Source organism: Aethina tumida, chromosome 1, assembly GCF_024364675.1.
Source record: "Aethina tumida isolate Nest 87 chromosome 1, icAetTumi1.1, whole genome shotgun sequence".
NCBI lineage: Eukaryota > Metazoa > Arthropoda > Insecta > Coleoptera > Nitidulidae > Aethina > Aethina tumida.
The window spans coordinates 44,865,878-44,886,749 of NC_065435.1; the positions used below are offsets into that span (position 1 = coordinate 44,865,878).

General features: G+C 41.4%; 1 protein-coding gene across 2 annotated transcripts in view; it reads left to right on the top strand.

Moving 5' to 3' along the window:
• LOC109609161 (homeobox protein homothorax) overlaps positions 1-9,183 on the top strand; it is a 58,758-nt gene extending 49,575 nt beyond the window's left edge. Inside the window, exon 8 of one of the 2 annotated variants that reach the window (XM_049967695.1) lies at positions 8,979-9,183. In XM_049967695.1, coding sequence (XP_049823652.1) covers positions 8,979-9,040 — 62 coding nt within the window. In that variant the 3' untranslated portion in view covers positions 9,041-9,183. The remainder of the gene's footprint in view (positions 1-8,978) is intronic. The other variant, XM_049967693.1, reaches the window with a different exon arrangement.
• The last annotated feature ends 11,689 nt before the right edge of the window (positions 9,184-20,872 follow it).

Below are 20,872 nucleotides of genomic sequence, written 5' to 3' on the forward strand. Positions count from 1 at the left end.
TGCAACCGCGAAACATGCTCCGCTATTATTCTCGTCTAAGCTTTACAATTTTAAAATTACCTTTTACCACAATGCCGAGTAGTTTTCGTAATTTATATGTCATCGCGGTACACTCTATTCATGCTACATTATAATTGTTTGTGTATTATAACCAGCCAGTGTCTTGCACGCCCCCAGAATTATTATTAGTCTCCCATGCGATTTTATATGGCGCACTTTCAAAGCCACAATTGCATCCCAGAACAATAAGCTCGATTTTATTTTATACATTAGCACCAGTTCACGCCATTCTTACACTATCCCTTTATGGCCACTGCATTCTTTATAATGCACGAACGTATTTCAAAATTTACATTAATTTTACACGGTTCACATTACCTTCACGACGTAATAATCGTTTCTTCTCTCGCTTAACTCCGTTCCACGCCGGCCATGCTGTTTTATTAATCTTCCCTCACAGATATACGTATATAAATTAAAATCCGCTGATTTCCCCATCGTCCGGTGGCACCTGCGGTTCCGAAAAATTATTCACCATAGATTCGCCTCCAAAACTAATGCACTTTTAATGTACACTGAATGTACTGAACGAAAGTGAAATAATACACTTGCCCACATCAAAGCCAACCATCAATTAAATTTCAATAAAAAAATTACAGTATAAAACATCAAACAAATTAGTGGTGTAAGCCAATTCAACTGAAAAAGCGCCATATATCGATGACAGTGTATTAACATCATACTGGCTCGAATTAGATTATAAACATTTTTCTAAATGCCTCACTTTAATCGTTCACCTGTACTCCGGCATAATTGTATGCGGGCCCGACAGAACGAACGTGTCGAAAGAAAATTGTTGCATCTTTATTGTTTCCTCGAAGAAAAAACATTGTTTTAACGTGATCATAACTAATGGTGGGCGTTAATTAGATCGTGTGCACGCATAAATACGAAATTTTATTGTAAATTTCGTGGCTTCGGTACGAATTTCCTTCGTGGAACGTTGAAAACTCAACGAAGTGTTCCCCGTTGACCGGCACGAGATGAATATGTATGTAGATGGGCCCGATTAGGGTCTTTTTTTTATCGTTTCGTGTGTATAATACGGTTTGTAAAATGATAAGTAATTTAATCGGTCTGGATTTCCCAGTCTTGTAGGCATGTTGCAGATTGCGTGAGTATATTTTTAAACGGCGGTTCGATAAGGTCCTCGATTACACACAACCGCCGTCTTGCCTAACATCCCCCGAACTCTCAGCTGTAAATATTTCACGAACTACAAATAAACACCGGCTAAATAGTTTGTGTATTGTTTGATTTATTGTGACCGCAAGTGGTTTCATAACTATCCCTGCGGTTTTGCGGCGCAGGCCGTAACTACTTGCGTTTATAAAAGATTCAAGTCGGTTTCTTTTGGGCCGCGTTTGATGGGAACACTGTGCTCTAGAGCTGCGCCACATGTGCCTGTGTGCGTGTGTTTGTGTTTCGACTTAATAGACCCATGTGGCCCCGAATGCTCCTAGGAAATTCGAACGTAAACACATTCAACGCCGGCTCTCACCCCTCTTTCGCAAAATGCTTCAAAAGCACACATATCATACACACACACACACACACGCTCCGGTTTATGATCACGTATATGAATAAATAATTTTCACCTCCCATATTCCACAGGCGCACTCTAAAGTGATTTTTTAAGCCTCCCGTAAACAAACAAGGGGGTGAATAGTGCGGAAGTCACTCTGTACGTGAATTTTTAATGGGATAGTTGGAATGCACGCAGGAGGACATATAGCATATTATCATAACAGGCTACATTTAAAATTTATTGCCGTACACGGAAAAATGGGAATAACTTCTGGGAATTGAATAAGCCCCCGCATCCATTTATCGAAATACGTACAAAGTTGCGTTATGCCCTAGGTTTTTAATAATATATCCCGCCAGCCCAAGATTTATCCGTCCCTGCTCGAAGTAATGCGCCACTTCATCGAGCACCCATCCAATTTGCCGTTGGTCAAGCCAAACTGCCGCGGACCGGAATACGAAATGTGTCATTACCGTCGTCGAGGCAAGGGTGCGTGCGTCCTGACCGTCGCGCAAAAATCCGAAACAATGCAGTCCCGAACGTTCACCCCCCGCCGTCCGTACGGCCCATCACCCGATATATCTCAATCAAAACTGCACAAATCCGACAGTTTGTATGTCTCCGCGGAGATTCCAAATGGAGATAGACAAAGGGCCCGGGGATCTTTCCCCACACATGTTCGCCCATCACGCACAAATGGAGACCGTCCATTTATTTATTACTTCCCGAATTTATACCGAAAAAAAAACTGGTGGCGAGGAGAAAAATGGCCCAGAAAAATTATAATCCGTGACAGACGAAATCATTTCATCTTCCGCTCCCCCGACATTCAATTAACCGCACAATTCATGGCGAAACTATTCCTCCTTCGTATCGCCCAACTACTGGTCTTGCCGATTGTGCTGTTTGAATGGTCGATTAGAATAATTGCCACAGACTTGTTTGCATCTGATTTACAACGACACACGGGCCATGGGTGCGAGGCAATTCGCCGTCGCATCGGCGTCCCTTCCGGGGGTCAGTTGATTCTTTGTCGTGTCGACCGGCAGCACAACTTTTGACGTCTCGTTGCGCCGTCACACAAACGGAATAGACGTCGCATTCATGCAGCCGAGGCGAAGTTCTGCGGCGAAACAAAAGCCATTTGGAGATGCTGGCACGATAACGGGGGCACATACAAATGTCGTGAGTTTGAATGAACCCCGAGCATCCTGAAGGAAGTGAGCGTCGAACCGCGAGCTATTCATCGAGGCAATGCCGAACGCCTTGAGGCGCTGCGTGGTAGTTGTTATCAGTGACTTTAAGACGGCGGAGGTCCACAGTCACCAACGGTTAATTAAACTTGAAAACGACGCCTCCGCCTATCAGATCCCGCTGAAGACGACAAAAGACACGAAGATCCGATTTATTAAAGTGGCAAACTATCATAATGATAAGTTGCCAGTGTGCCACCGAGCGCTAGTTGTTATGTTGATGTGTCTGATACTTTGAATTTCAAATTACTTAGGGTGCCGGGCCCCGGTTTATTTTTTTCTTCCTTTCTTCGCGCACAGGAACGATCGGGATTACAAAACGGGCGCTGCTCACCCATTGTCGGGTGTCACGCCGCCGTTGTAATGGAAAATAACGTTCAGCCAGTCCGTTCGAACATCACTAACGGGGGAGACGAGCCTTGACTTTTGATTCTCAGCCACCCGACGGACGATTTAATTTCGAGCAAACTGTTTCCAAGTTAACAAAGACGGTGGGCGGGAGCTGTGACTTTTTTTTTGCGAAAGGTGCGTGTCATGTGACCGATTGGATGACAGCACGAGAGTGCTCGACACTGAGAGTTCTTGACGGCGGAAGCACCTCGTTTCGGCGTCTGTCGATCAAATTATCCTTTTACCGAGAGGACTCTCGAAATCGTTCACGTAACCCTAAACCGACCGCACTGCACTCGTGTGTATGTGTGTGTGTAAGTTATAGGTAACGTGTCCTCGGCTCATGATCCACAAGCACTACGTACACCACTTACAAATCGGGAGCAAGGATGGGACGTGTGGGTCAGGTGGCACCGAGTTTTATTGTTTCCATTTAGAACAAGGGGATAAGGACTGTTTGGTTCGGGGTAAATTAAATGCGGCAAAACGTAATTATTATAAAATGGAGATTAAATTTGTTATAAATTGTGGATTGCGGAAGCATGCAAATCGCGTTTTGTTGGAGAGGTTGTTAAAACGAATAGAGCGAGATGGCTGGATAAGGAACATTACCGAAAGGCAGTATCATTTTCCTATATAATAAGAGGAGTCCCGATAAATTTGTCCTTTATCTGGGAGTAACGAATTTTAAAATGTTCATTAGCGATAGCGTGCACGGGGTCCATGATGAATGGCTCTCGGGTTGTCCCGAAACAAAAGAATATCTCCTCGCTGCCCAATATCTTAATTAAACTTGCCGATTTATTCCCCTCGTCGGGAGAGACACGGCGCTTTGTTTAACGGCGACGAAATGAAATGTAACACCGTGCCGCTTCCACAGAGATACAGTGGAAACGACCAGGAGAAAATAAAAAAGAGTGTGTTCGTTAAATTACACAATTTAAAAGTTCGTTTCGTGAAATGAATAAGTAAGTGCGGTGGAACCGAAGTCATTTCCATCGGGATGGCGATGTCGTCGGCGTCATTTGTTCTTATCAGTCCTCCCCCGAGATGCTGCGATAACAAATATATACCATCCCGTTTCCCATAGAAACACTGCAACTTTCATGGACGCACAGACAAGAAACAACTCGGGCCATAATTGAAATATTACGTTCTGCTTTCACGAAAAACAACCGACATGAAGCCGGATGATGGACCGCAGAATTTTAATCAATCGAGTTAATCTGGATGGAAATTACCCCAGTTAGTCACTCAAAATTGGCAGGAACTATCTTACTAGCATTTGTTTTGGATTGATATCGAGTGATAAGATCAAGAAGATGGGTTATGAAGATTATTGGGATGATATGAGATTTTTAACTACCTTCTTCCTTGCTTCCCAAGTATGAATTATGGGATTCAACGTTGGTTACTAGCTTTTTATGACACCTACGAAAAGCCGTCCTCCCCAAGTACGAATTAATTACCCGCCCAAAATGAAATTTGCACCGTCCCGACTGAAATTTTGAGTTACGGCCGTTCCAGCGGCCGTGCACGGTGCGTGGGGTTTTTAAAGTTTCGGCGCGGGGCGTCGGGACCCGCATCAAAATCGGCGCCTCGATTGCGATTTCCTCTTAATCGCATTCAGATTCAATGGGACGGAAAATTTGATTTCGGTCGGTGAGCGGGCGCGCTGACACCGGAATTTGCATAATCGTTCCGCCGCCGCCGCCGCCGCCGCTGCCGCGTTCGCCCGCCGCACCCGCAGTAATTAAAAATGTATGGCACGCCACCTCCTCCTTTATCCGCCGTCAATTTCTCATTTTGACGGAGACGCCGCGACGTCCACTGTCGAAACGGACGGAACGGATGTGCCGGTGCACCCTCGCAACTTGTGACAGCTATTGTCTGGGCTTTTAAAAAATTCAGCCGCCCACAGGCCAGACGGACGGCTTCCTCGTGGACCACACCGAAACCCAATCAAATTTGCATGCGGCACCGACCCCGGACGGCGGCGCGGTCGCGTCGTCTTGATTGAGTCGGAAGTTGTGCGCCTCGCCCGGTCCGGAACGGCAAAAAGGTCCGGGGGTGATGAGCCGCTCGCGCACAAGAGGACTATTTTATTAAGGTAACTGGTGTCGAATGTGTAATGCGCTATAAAGTTTATATCCCGGTCGTTACTCGGCCTTAACCGCAAATCCCGCGCCTCGTATCTTGTCTTTTACGGGCAGAGCAATAAGATAGCTCCGGAATGACCTCTCCAATGGCTCAAACGGCGTCGTCAGTCTCACTGGGCCACTTGAATCCGACCTGATGAGTTTTATACAACGGCATGAGAAAAAAAAAATAAAAATAATGGTGGAAAGCTTTGTTTGTTCCCCGTTCCCGTTAGATCGCATGCAAATCATACATTATAATTGTTTGTTCTCGTTTTTCAGCTAAACGCTGCTCTTTGTTGCAATCGGGTGATACGTTCTTTTTATAATTAAAGGCTTATATGGACTAGCCGACAGAAGCTTTTGTTCTTTCTATCCACACACACATACACACACACTCAGATGCAAATCACACGACTGGATTGTTGACATTGCGGAGACCAATACACAAAAGCCTCGTAAACCGCCCGCCACCAAAGAAAAGCATTCTTAAGAAGCAACCTGAAATAATACGGAGCTCCTATTTAAATTAATCATAAAACTTAGATAAATATATAACGGCGTGTTTGATCTCTTTGTGGGCCGCGACAATTTTATAGTTCGTAAAACCGCGGCGAGGCAGGCTAAACGAAAACAGTGTTTGTTTGGCACGGAGGGTGGGGTGCTTCGCGGTCTCCACTCTTCTCTTCTCGATTCAATGATCGCGGCTTCCAATCTATCAGTCTGCATTAAACTTACTTACAACTTTTCCCATATTTTAAGCTCTAAAAGCACTCTCATCTAATGCGGCCACATAATAGTCGTGGCGTCTGCGTAATAAACCCGATAAATCAATAAATGTACCATAATGCATTATTCGACACCCACGAATTTTCTTCAGTAAATAAATTGTTCGATAAATATAATATTTTATTATAGATTATCGATACGTACGTACCGTAGGTACGTGTCCGGAATGGATAAAGGAATTGATAAAATTAGTGTCATTAACTGGTGGTTTTATGGGATATAAAATCAAAGTATGTTTAGATAATTGTGGTTAAAAAAGAGAGAGCCGTGGAGTTAATCCAGATATCGACAAGGCAGTCTGGGAACATAAATAACTGGAGGTTGCGTGTCGCTGGTGTCCGGCCCTGCACTTAGCGAGGGTTGGACAGGGTGTGATGGCAATAGGTAGGCGCTTTATGAGGCGGCGACATGCACCTCGCGAGAACCCGCCAGCTGACCGAGACAAACGCTCTTTCTCGCCTCGGAGGTGCTGAACGTTAATTAAAGTCCATCCACTCGCCCCGTAATCCGGGGTTAATAACGCCGGTGCCCGGAATTATGCAGCCCGGGAGGGTTTGCGATTGTTATGTGTTGATCAAGGAAGAGAAGATGGCCCATTACGACGTAATTGTGGGGAGGCTATTGCTTTTTTAACCAAATACCCGGGGTGATAATGGCCCTGATTACATCGCATAGACTAGATTAATTCCGATGACGGCGCTTCAGACGCGCTTTTTTCGCCACAATTTCCACATCCCAGAAAGTCAGCACTATGCAATTTCCATAATTAAGCTTTAACGGAAATGCCACCGCCTCCTAAGCCTTTATGCCGAAATTGAATTCAAACACAAACTGCTGCGATTTCCCCCCCCCCCCTGGTCTCCACGTACGCCTCGATTAACTACAACTACACACACACACACAGACACACCGGCATGAAGAAATAAAGAATAAAGAATGCTATGCGATATTAAGAGCTAATGAGTCCCAAATTAAATCATCAACTCGCCTTAAAACCGAACACCGAATTCCCGACAAATCGAATTTTACGTATAAACACCCTTGACTCAAAAACGTTAATATCTGTCCCATTACTCACCCATCATTTCTTCATCGTCCTGTTCGTTTTTCCTTTACACATTATTTGTTTTAAGGCGTGATATATAATTATGACTTGTCCCGTTCGAAAGGGATGAAGAGGCCAATTTAAACGAAGACATTCGCGTTTTTTGTCGTCATTCAAGAACTGGTCGAAGAACAAACCTTCTGGCCTTATACGAGCCGACATTCCAACAATCTCTGCTGCAGTGTTTGCGGATGTGGCGGATTGGAACTTTTTGGACGCGCTGGAATCGCAGTACAACCACTTTATGGGACCGGGCATTCGAAAAATGCGATTTGAAAGGGGCCGGCTACAGTTCAGAATCCGCTCCGCGTTGGAACATTGACGTGGCCAGTCTGTGCTTATTAACGAATATGAATACATTACCATACTAATAAAAATGTTAAGTAAATTTGTATGTTAAAGTTACTTCGGGTAATTATAGTTTTTAGACTAATGGTGTTTGTTTCTATTACGGCGGTCGATACAGTTTCGGGACTATTATAAGAATTCTACACATTAACTTCGATTCCAATGCATATATAACTAATTAATGGTAATGGGCGCTCTTAAAAAATGTAACACCATAAGTAGATTCATCTTATATGGTAATTGATTGGGTTGTTACTCATAACATTGGAATAACAAACGGGACTGGGGCTTACGTAATCTTCTTGTAAAACAATGCCGTGAACTTTACTAATCGTTAAGAGTAAAGGTGTCGATATATTTGAGCATTTGTTTTTATCGGATCATGTTTCTGTCGATTGTGAAACGATTATCTTCGTTGTACGTATCGGTAGTTGGAGCAATCACAGCTACCAGCCCATGAATAGTGAAGTTTTCGCAACGTGTATCTCCTCTAGGCGTTTTTTACGGGGGTGTGCGATAAATTCACTCCGATCCTCATGAATGTATTATGGCCATATTTCAATTTCACGTAGCACCATCATGCAAGTGAAATTCGTGACCAACCCATTTACCTTTTTAGAAAAAAAAACCGCAGGATATTTGATATTTAATAAAGTGATTCACAACAAACTTCTCGCTTCTCACTCATAAAGATTTCCCGTGCATAAATTACGCGGGTGACGCATTGCAAAAGATTTGGGCGACAGTCGTTCGTAGTCGATAAAATTTTCTGTGAAATTAGCCACACATACTATTACGGATCCCGGTTTTTTGATGCGACATTATTCCAGAACATTTGCATTTGACTGCCATTTCGAATGATCTTAATTTGATGGAATGTGGCGCGCGGTAGATGATATCAACACACGACACCAGCCTATACACTGTTTTGCACTACTCCGCGGACAGATAAAGGCCCCGTTGAATACGTACCTGGCAACCTTAATTAAACCGGAGGTCGTTTGCCTATTCGATTGGCAATTAAGAAACAACCCCTTGTACAGATAACATAATTTTAAATGGACCGTCTGGTCAGTGCAAAAAATAAATGAGTTGTGGCAGAAATGGGTGTGTCCCTAATAAAGTCAGCAATGAAGCTCACCAGTCGATATCCGAGGAACACGCAACGCCAAGGAACCGATTTGATTGCTTTCTACCGACGTACAATTTGTAACTTTATCTATCTGCGTCCAAAATTTATTTATGCCCGCCCGTGCAACAGATCCATTCACCAACGCACCTCGGCGGGTCACCATTTCAAGTGCTTACTCGTCTTTCCCCCTGTAATTCTTGATGACGTTACTAATGTTGTTTTTGTTTTGTTGCAGATGCCATGGGTAAGTGGATTTTGAAGAACAGACCGTTGCAAATGTCTTACGTTCACTACTGAAACACTAGCATCAGTGTCAGGTATGAGTTCCTCAAAAATGCCTGAACCCCCCAACTTATTAGTTACTAATTAGACAGATAGGACTTTGTTTTAACTTATTCTTTTACGAAAATAAATGTTGATTGAATTTGAAACGTGTTAGTACTTTTATTCGATGAGACGAACAGTGACAGTGTTAGTTCCACAATTCCGACGTGCCATTATTTTCGTTAATTGAAGCCGAAAAAAATAAAATGCATATCCGAAAAGTCGACCACCCCCGGGGGATCGAATGTTGACAGATTGCGTTTTAAAATCGGTTAACGATGCGTGTGCCTGCGATAACACACGAACACTGCGCCGAAATCAAATTTGCTCACCCCCCTCGATCGGCCGGGCACCGTAATTATTTCAAGGCGAGCGGAAACGTAGCGAGCACGATGTAACATGTTCGATTAGCGACCGACCATTTAGTGTGTCCATCGGGCGGAATCGACGGCCGTCCCCGGGTCCCAGGGCGCGAGGGCGCGCCGCCCCGCCACCGGCACGGTAACGCGTTGCAATTCTTGGGACCGAAAGCGGGACGTGCGATGCATAAAGATGACGGAGATGGGATCACGTAATCTATTTGCGGTGGATCGGGACGGTATAACTGTGACGTGCGCTGAAGACCAATACATACGTGTCGCACACACAAAAACTAGATTAATAACCGGGAGATGCGGCGGCGGCGCCCCTGACCCACGGACGGGCAAATCCGTTTTCGGCGTCATTTAATAATTGTGCGCCGCAATTTTCTCCTCCTCATCGGCCGTGCGTGCGGGACGACAAGACGCCCGTCGTCGGTCGTCCGGCATAAAAAAAAAAAAACGGGGTAATTGATTTGCTAATAATGATGACGGGGAAAATAACAAAAACAAAGAGGACGGTGTATTGGACGGGGCACATAAAAATAGGAGGACCGAAATAACTTTCCTGTTAAATCTCGTTATTATTCATAAGACTCCCATTTTTCCAATTATCTCCCCATTAAGCCTTCCTCGTTCTGGACGTTATTATCCGCATTAACATTTTCGGTCGATTTGGCATATTCATTTATTGATCAATGTTTAATTTTTCGCCATTATGCACGATGTCAATTATCTGACAAAATAATGACTGACAACAGCCTTCGTGTACATTTGTGTGAGAATGTATTTGCATGTAAATGAATGTTAATATGGTTGGTTAGGGCGACGTAGCCGCTTTGCGATAGCCACGCGTTTATCACAATTAAACACCGACGTATTGATACAATTGTAATTTATGGAGTTCGCTAATGTAAACATGGGACTAACCCAAATGGGAATATCATTATCAATTTCGTTCACATTCCTTGTACCGCCAGAAAATCACCACTACCCCCGCCGGTCCTTGTTGACGTTCTGGGCCAGTAAATAAATATATAATAAAGGATAATGGTGGTGGACGTTTTAAAAAAAAAACGCACGATATTCGGCTGACAAACGGCCGTCCCATAAAAAGCCACCTATATTAGATGAAATTATGCGATGTTCCACTATTAACAAAAGCGCGACAGTTAAAATCCACGTACCCGCCGCATTCTTCCATCATTCCGCGTTTTTTTGTTTTGTTTTATTCCGTTGGCCCCCCCGTGTAATTTTTAATACCGGGGAATTACACACACGATTTTAATGACGCGATCAAATTATGCATGCATTCAGTGATATAGTCGGTGTGTTTTATAATTAGTGAATTAGTGTGAGTGCTTTTAATGCAACCGCATGTCATAAAACGCGTATTCATCTAATATAATGGTGTGCAGCTGACACGACGTCGATTAGAGAGAGGCGTAGAGGGCGCTGTGCAGCGTCCAGGTGCCACTAAAATCGCAAGTCATTTCCTAAAAGCGTGATACCAAATATCCATAGTATCGATTTTTCAATCTAGCGCAATCATTTTCGTTATTTTACCGGTCGGTGCATGTAAATTCGGGCCGGCACGACCTGAGGAAAAGTTGGCTGACATATTTTTTTTTTCAGGCGTCGCACCAATTATCTCCGGTCGAATTAGTTGTGGGCCTTGCTGGTTTTCTTGTCCTAATAAATTTCGCTTTTTACAATTTCCAATTTAATTAAGCCGATACTGAACCAGTATAATTTTCAGATCTAGCACAAACCGATAAAACATTTTTTCCATGTACCTACTTAACCAGCTTAATTGGTAATGCGATATGAATGAAAACAAATAATAAAATGTCAATTATATACACAAGCATTATTTAAAAGTAAAATATGTAAATAAACTTTTACTTTCCGAGTGTTTTTAAAACCGGTAATGTTTACTTAATATTTACTGAACCGCATTAATACAAATATTTATTTTGCATAAATATTTAAATAATACACTGACAGTTTATTGTTGCAATTTTTCTTCGTTATTATCGTGCCTAATGGTATTAATTGTTTTAATTCAGTTCCTGCATTTGTTTGGCGTTATAAAAATTTATGAATGTGTTTATGCACGTTCAATTACCGTCGATGGACATCTTTCGATGGGCAATAAAAAAGCTTTCGAGATTATCGAACGCACTGAGTAAAGTAAAAATCGTTCGCGTCCGAAACAAAGACATAAAAACCGACAATATTATTAAACCGAATTTACAATCGGAGCACCCCGTGTACGCAGTTAAATGGGAGGGAAATCGCACGGAGGGGAAGAACATTAACTTGATTGATATTAAAGCGAGTGTTTCCGTCCCGCCAAGAGAAAAAAAAAAAAAAATAACGCGGAAACTTCCCGGCGATTTTCAATTCCGAGGGATGAATTCGGAAAGTATTTCGGTATTTTTTTGTTTTTAATTCCGGACCAAGTTCCAGGAGTTCGGGGTCGCATATTGAATAAATGGATAAGGGAGCGGTCGCCGGGAACTTCCACTTTACAACTGCAGTTACTCGGTTATGTAGTTACAGTTAAACAGCGGGTTATCCAAACATCCGTCACATCGGTTAATTATCGGAGTCCACGCCCTTTGTTTAAACTTTTGGTGTTTGATTGTTGGTCGTGCTTTGCTTGCGGGCGGGATGGGGGAAGGTACGTTGGGAGTTTTAACGTATTGATTGCTGTTAAAAAATTCGGTGAATGCCCCGGAAAATACTTTCCAATTAAATTTAATTACGTCGAAAGGGGTGAGGACCGAAAATTAAAATCGGGGCCTCTTTGGATTTTAATTCGAAACGAACGGAACGTTACAGATGGCAGCTGATAAGTTGGAACGCGGTACGGCAGTACTTTTTATCGTACCGACCAGATATTTACCTTACAATTAGTGAAGAAATCGGTGTAGATGGCGCATGTACCAAGGTATTAGCAAACAATTACATGTCGAAACCACACAATTATTTTTACATCCTTATCTTCATTGGAGCTTACAAGGTTTATCGCCAAATTTATGATTCTGTCGCCATTTTTGTTTGTGCACCGATTAAGTAATTTACTGTAATTACAGCGAAGTAAGCACCTTGTTCTATCAATGCAATTAAATTTATGGGGGCACAATGGAAATTAAGATCGGGCTTCGCATATAAACAGTGGACGTCGGTACAAATGAGCTTCATCCACTTATGCGAGTGTCTGCAGCACATCCCCCGTCCTTATCTAGGGCAAACGGCGACAAAACAAAACGTTTAGCCGCAAGTTAGGATATACGTTTTATGGATCGCTTATGACTTGTTTGTCTCACGTAATCGGGGAATTTGTGGTTGCCCCGGCAACACTCCTAATTAATAATTCGAGCCGAGTTAATAGTTTAATCGCGTTGTGAATGTCAATACGGGAAAAACAATTTTGTGTATATTATCCGGTTGCGGAGAACGCGAATGATAAAGTTGTGTGTATGTAGGTTCGAACATGCAATACACCTGTTAACCGCATCCTAAGGGACCGACGTCGGCCTCCCCTAATGCGAGCGCTGTCTCTAAACAGATTTTAATGCACTCCCAAAACAATGACACGGACCCCCCCAAGTCATAACCACCAGCCGCGTTGCTCTAATAAATATTTTTACAGTCCGCACCCTCGGGCCGTGGTGCGCAAAATGTCGTCGGCGGGGGAGGGTGGTCCCCGTTTCGACGTTATTTTCGCAATACTTACTCGTTTAATTATTTTATGGGGCCAATTAACTTTGTTTAAAGATCGTCTGGGCATGAAATTTTCATTTGTTATCCGACGAATTGTGCTCAGCCTAACCGGAAACCGGCTTAGGGTAATGGTCTGATACTATCGATGAGTACCATCGATGTTATATATGTTTTGTCACCATCAACTCTTTGAATATTAATTAAACATGTTGAGCATGTTCCTTTAAAATGCAGTACATATCCAATATTTGACTCAGTCATCTAATAATAATTACTGTCTATAACATAAAATTATTGGAAACTAAGTAAAGTATATTTTGGTCTATCATCGATAGTTTGTGAACATCATGAATTGAATTACTTTTATTTATTAGTAGAGCAATTACTTTTAGCATTACCATCGATAGTACCGGATCACTACCTTACAGGGCTTACAGTCGTCAAGAGAATTAATTCAGTAACCTATTTTAAACAAAATTTTGCCTTTTAAAGTCGAACGAAAGTTACAGCTTCGAAAACAGTCCGGTTCATTTTTGCTGGAATAAACATTGGCTTGTTCAATAATCAACTAAAAAAAAAAAGTGTAAACAAGAGAATGTGAAGCATGCAAATGTACCCGAGGGATGCTTGCACGTTCCGACTCGAACCCATGCTACAACTTGGAAAACATGGAAAAATAATGGCCTTTTTATTGGCAATAGTTCCTCCTCATTAGCGATAAACGAACGGCAGTGGTAGATGGAACAAAGAAAAAAAAAAGGCACCGCGTCCAATATGGCGAATGGGGCAAAAAGACGAAATATCATACCATCGAGTCCGTCGAGAGATAGAAACGCGTTCCAGGGTCGGCTGACAACTTATAAAGTGTTGTCAGCTTTTTAGCGACTACTAATTACAGGTGAAGTTGGTGAGGTAACAGCAAAACGCGCTTGCAATGCAAACCATGCCGGTCACAAACCGTGCCGCCATTATTACATATTCCGACCAGACGACTGACAAAACATATATGTCGAAGAAGATATTCCAATATCTATACAGGGATAACTCTATAAACATATTTATAACAGTGTTCCGCTAATTGAATTAAATAACGAGAGCACGTCCAAACGCCTTTTTTCACCTTACGCAGAAACAATCACCAACATGGATAGGTTCTAACGTCTTATTAAATTTAATTGTTTCTGCTAATTCCGGAGGCCTTGTTATTGTTTTCTTATTTCTCGTCTTCTGTTTATTCGTTTATTCGTTTTGCATTCGTCTATTCGTTCGTTCATCCATCGTACCATTGCCTGCATAAAATTATGAATAAAAACATGGGTGAGTACCATCGATGTTATCGATAGTTTACAATTACTTTTGGGGTATATTGGACAAATATAATTTTTCCTCCTTCAGTTTTTCTTAATATTTAATAAAATGTTTTCTGTTTAAGTCTCTAAATAGATCTGATAGAGTCGATATCGATCACTTATTACTATCGATAACTATCGATAGTTTTGAATGAATTGCAATTTATTGGTCAAATATAATTTTTGATTATTCCTCCTTCAATTTTCCCTCTAATTTAATAAAAATATTTTGTATTTTAAGTCTCTAGATAGATCTCATACTGTTGATGGTATTGTCGATATCAATCACTTATTACTATCGATAACTATCGACTTGAAATTTATTGGACATATAAAGACTTTCGTTATTATTTAATAAAAATGTTATTATAAATATATAAGTATATTGTAAAACAAATTGAATAAATATGATTTAATTTAATTTTATAAAGTTACGAAGTTTTATTTAAGTTTTAAGTTAAGAAAACAAACGTTTTTGAATGTATTTCATTAAAAGGAGTGAAATCCCACATTATTTGATATATACCTCAATAAATTAGAGATATTGGTATCGATAATATCGTTAGTACAAAGTAAATAAAGAAAAGGTAACCAAGGACCATTATTACCTTCACAGAAATACAAATAAAAACGTAAGGAATATTACCATTCGGAGTAACCAATAAAGGCGATTAGTTTGGGTGAACGACATCGATCGTGGGTGCGATGAGAGCGCGGCCGCACCGAAATAATTTCGGTGCCGCCGTTTTGTGTACCAACCCCAAATTGAGCGCGGTGTCTTCGCAGTGGCACGGCAATATTTCACGGGGTCGCTTTTGAAAAGAGAAAAATACATTACAAGGCCCGGCCTCGGCGCGCGATGTTCTGCCTATGACGTAGAGGGCTATTGATTTTCTACCGTGTGGTCTTTTTGCCATCAAACTGTCGGTTCCGGCAGTGTCATGCCGCCAGTGCCCTGTCTCCGAAACGTCACTTTATGCGGGACCATTACGGCGACCGACCCCGAAAAAATGTTTTTATTATATGCCCCGTCCCGGTGCCCCGGCAATCAGCTGATTTTTACTGCACGCCTCCCGAAAACGGAATCTCCGTTCGCCGACACATCATTCACGCATGGTGTTTTATTATTATTATTTTTTTTTATGGATTTGTTATACGCGTTCTTTTCAATAAAATTTGCAACTTATCGAATTATACGACCCATTACCGCGTGAACTGATCGTATTTTTATTGGACATATCGTTTGCGAAATGGACGTTTTATGGCGTTTAAATGTTCGATTACTTGTTGTTATTAATACCACTCCCTTTCATCATTTCGAATTTTAATTGACGAATAAACTATTCGCGTCGGACGCGGGCGCCAAAAATCCCAAACAAAATCGTCGCCCCAATGTGATGTAAGAAGAGGAATCGTATCAAATTTCTGACGGTTCAACTTTATGGCTCCATGACCAGCCCGATTATCGGGTGTCCGTCCCGTCACGTGTGTTCATTTATCGGGGCGTCAAGCCGATGTCGTGCCCGTTCCATGCGTTTTAATATCAATAAAGGACGCCGTAAACCTCCTTGCGGCGCTCTCTCCTTTTGTATTAGTCCGGTCGCGGGGTAGCGATAAAGATGCGATTTGTTGCCGGAAACGAGGGCGCGGTCCTTACGATGTCCATCAAAATTGAGAGGAGGGCCATCTCTGAAATAGATTCGCCGACGGCGTCGGCGCATCGGATGCCGTCGCGACGCTGTACTTCATCCCGGTTTCGCCATCTTGCCTGCAATCTTCTAAATGGCCATCGCGATCAAATTTACCGGCGCGGATCATTGTGAAACAATTGAAATGCGGACCGGACGGTCTGTGACGCCACCTAATTACGATTCCGTAGTGAAAAACAACCGGCGATATCAAATGGGGATCTTTTACAAATTAAAAATGGACTATTTGTAGAGGCATGTCTAGGAAAATTATACGCCAAGCTAGTACACTGACCTGAGATTTAACTACAAGATAATGCTGATATAATGTGTGGCTAATTAATTTAATTGTGATCGACGGCAGTATCAAAATACCGACTCTGGGATTTTGTCAGTTGGGATTTCTTTGTACATTTATATGTGTATACATCAATTAAACTAACCACTAGATTTTATACGATTAAAACTAATTTCTTATATTGGGAATTGGAGAAAAGATTTATGGTAATATTTAACTGGGAATTATAAAGAATACAGTAAACATTTCCTTTGTCAGTGACCAATCTGACTGGGAATATAAGGAAAGATATCTCATATTCAACAGAGAACATCAAAATGTAAACTCCAAAATTTTGTCAGTAGTTACTCCTTTGTATATTCATGTCCATATAAATTAACTAAACTAAGAAAACAGTAAACATTTCCTTTGTCAGTGGCCAATGTGATTGGGAATATAAGGAAAGATATCTCTTATTCAACTGGAAACATTAAAATGTAAACTCCAGAATTTTGTCAGTAGTTACTCCTTTGTACATTTATGTTCATATAAATTAATTAAGCTGACTGCTAAATTATAAAGAATACTTCAAACATTTCCTTTGCCTGTGGCCAATCTGATTGGGAATATAAGGAAAGATATCTCATTTTCAGTTGGGAACATCAAAATGGCAACTCCAGAATTTTGTCAGTTGTTACTCCTTTATACATTTATATTCATATAAATTAATTAAACTAGCTGCTAAATTATAAAGAGTACAGTAAACATTTCCTTTGTCTGTGGCCAATCTGATTGGGAATATAAGGAAAAGGTATCTCATATTCAACTGGGAACATCACAATGTAAACTCCAGAATTTTGTCAGTAGTTACTCCTTTGTAGATTTATGTTCTTGTACACTGTATAACTGTGAAATTATAAGGAATACAGTAAATGTGTCCTTTGTCAGTGGAAAATCTGATTGGGAATATAAGGAAAGATATCTCATATTCAATTGGGAACATCCAAATGGCAACTCCAGAATTTTGTCAGTACTTACTCCTTTGTATATTTATGTTCATATACATTAATTAAACTAACTGTTAAATTATAAAGAATACAGTAAACATTTACTTTGTCAGTGACCAATATGATTGGGAATATGAGGAAAGATTCAACTTGGGAACTCCATAATTTTGTGGTATATAAAATAATTTAACAACTGAATTTTATACAATAAAATAAAAACTTCCCATTCAATAACAAGTTTGATTGGTAATACGAGAAAATATTTCCCACACTCAAGCGGAGGCAGCGTCGAAACGAAGTTTCGTGGCACTCAACACATTCGAAAAATATGATCGGAAAAGACATGTGACATTGGAGACCAGTCATCAGCTGATGTCAAGACTACAAACATTTTATTTCACGATCGTATGCGACAGTCCCGTCTCTTGTTGTCTTGTTTTGCGTCTGTTGAACTGGATCCGCGTAATCTAAATGGATCATCTGTTGGGAATAGTACGGCGGCGGTCGTTTACGAAATAAATAAATAAACGTGAACCAAAAAAAAAAAAAAAAATAACTTCACTTTCAACGACGGAACGAGAGGAACCGGGCGAAAAACGGTAGTTCGGACATAAAATTTGAATTATGGGCGCTGAGCCGACTGCGATATATGTGTCGCTTCGCGAGGTCGGTCACCAGCGGGCCTCCTTGATTTACGTGCTAGACGTGGCGGTGTTGTCGTAGGTCGGTGCACATTTGGAGTTGGCCACGACTCTTGCCTTGCTGTGGTGCCGGTCAATTACGGATCGCGCTCAAAAACATGTCCGGCAATTAATTAAATGCCGCGGTCGGCACCAATTAACGATGCCCGAGCCACGAGCACACTGTCACACGCGCAAATTGTGATGAATCATTACCGCTAAATCAAAGAATATAACCACACTTAGCAATATAACATTGTTACATAAATCATGTCGACTTTGCCCACTTTCCCGGCTGTCACGCGCACCACCGTCTTTATATTTTCATATCTGGCCGGACTCAGATGGCCGGCCACTTTCGGACTGTTACAATTGCCGTACGGCAAACGATGGCTGAGGTCGTAAAAATGGCCGTGGCTCACAACACACGACCCGCACATATTTGTTACTATAAGAACTTTCAGCGTACACAATGATTCTGTAAACTGTTCGATCGAAAATAGATTGGGCTTTAAGTTCACCTAGAACGTCGTGTAAATAGAATGCGAACTGGCCTGCTTTACATCAAATAAGTTTATTTAAAATTTTTGGATTATTTGCAAGGTTTGTAACTTACGTCAAGTGCCGCGTTCTATTTTACACTTTGTCCCGGCACCCGCCCGGGTGTTTACCCGAATGCTATCCGACTCTCAAGCAAATATTTACCAGTCGCCAAACCTATCGACAAGAAACAAAAACGCGATAAGGCACAAACGCACCGAGCCAATGTGCCCCCCAAGCCTAATTATTCATCGCATCCCGGCTAAACGGCTTGCGACAGCCCCGTACGCGAGACGGCGGGTCAGCAAGCGGCAATAAAGGGTGGAATCGCGTCGCAATTTTGATTTACGAATAGAATCGACAGCAGATGCAGGTCTGAGGGAGCGTTAGCGCCAATGGGATTCGAGAAAGGTTTCCAGCCAGCGTCGGAATGAAAAGAGACGCCTCGCCCACGCGTCCTAATCCCGTACGCCGCGCCACGGGAAATTAAACGCGAAAAGTGACCCTCCAACAACCACCCACACCGCCCCTACGATAAACAATGGACGTGTGTGTGTGTGTGTGTTTTTTTTTTTCGGGGACTTTTCTTTCCGCGTGCAGAAACATTTTAATCGCCATATCATTATTGAGTGGTTAATCAATGTGCGATGCGAGGAAAAAAAAAGCAGCGCTTGGCCTGGACAAAGCTATTAGAATTCTATCAATCTCATAAATATGAAGTACACATAGAGATGTCTCCGGTTAGGAGAGGAATGCCAAGATTTTTCTTTCATTGCCTCAGCGGCCACAAACGAACGTTATCGTCACGGGAAAAAATGCCGGACATAAAAACGGGCCCGGCCATATTGTATTTATTTATAATAAACATCTAATCGAAGAGAACTGGTTCCGCTCAAAACGCCCCCCCCCCCCCTCTCACTCCGTTAGTTTTCGCAAAATATTTGAAATCATCAACAGTAATAGTTTGTTTACGTGATTTTGTTTTTGCAATAATTCGGCAATTAATATTAACGTTACGAAATCGATCGGCTTCAATTATAATTTATCCTCTTAGCGGGCTGATTATGGCGACTTTTAAGATAATGGATTTTGGTGAAATGTAAATAAAAGGCGACAGTCGGATGCGATAACATCATAAAAATAATTTCACCCACACACACACACACACAACCGTACGAAATCCATCTGGGTTAAAGACGATTTATTGATGCTAATTTAGCTTGAACGAAATGATAAATTGTGCGATGCCATTTAATTTGTTTAATGTATTAATATATCTCGCCTGCGTTATTGATATGGTGGCAAATTGTCACTTCAATTCCAAAACAAACAAAACGTAATTAATATAATACAACATGATAAAGTAAATGTGTATAATTAACGTGATATTTAGATAATGTTGTACATCACACTTGAAAACGAGCTAAGAGCAATTGTGGTTAATTGTCGATTATGTTATCCACATAACCAAGTTATTGATTGGTCCACATTAGTTCTTCTTTTGTATCGGCGATTGTCCCGTTGGTCGGGTCGACGTTTAATAGAGTCGAAGATATGGAACACAATCTATATGTAAAGCGCCAACATTCGAATCCAACAATTTAATCGCAACCACAAAGGCTTTGGAGACCTACAACGAAGACCATTACAGATTATTGGTTGGGGAAGGATGAAAAAGTAATTAGTATTATGTAAATAGTTTATGTCTTATTGGTCATATAAATGTTGCAGCGCCATTGTACTTAATTACAAGCAATTAATTTTCAAGTGGAGTAATAAGCCCATATTTTTTCCACGTCCATAAAAAGAACACCACACGAACGATATTTTAATTTCGTTTTAGAAAAGCTCCCCAGCTCGTTCCTTCGACTATCGGGACGGCCAATAATGGCAAATTAAAGTGTATAATTGACGTCATTATTCGTTGCAAAATCGAGAAATGTAAATAGCCGACGAAAAAAAAAAGCCAGCAATCGCCAACAGACCGGGCAAAAACTAACGGATGCCCATTGGATGCGAGTTAAAACTATCGAGATATCTTAATAGTTGTTTTCCTAGTACAAGTTTCTTTATTCGTAATTAATTTAAATTAAATCTATTAAGGCTAAATAGAAATGTAAATTGCGGCGTCTCATACACAAACGTTTATTTTAAAATGCAGATTCAACAAACA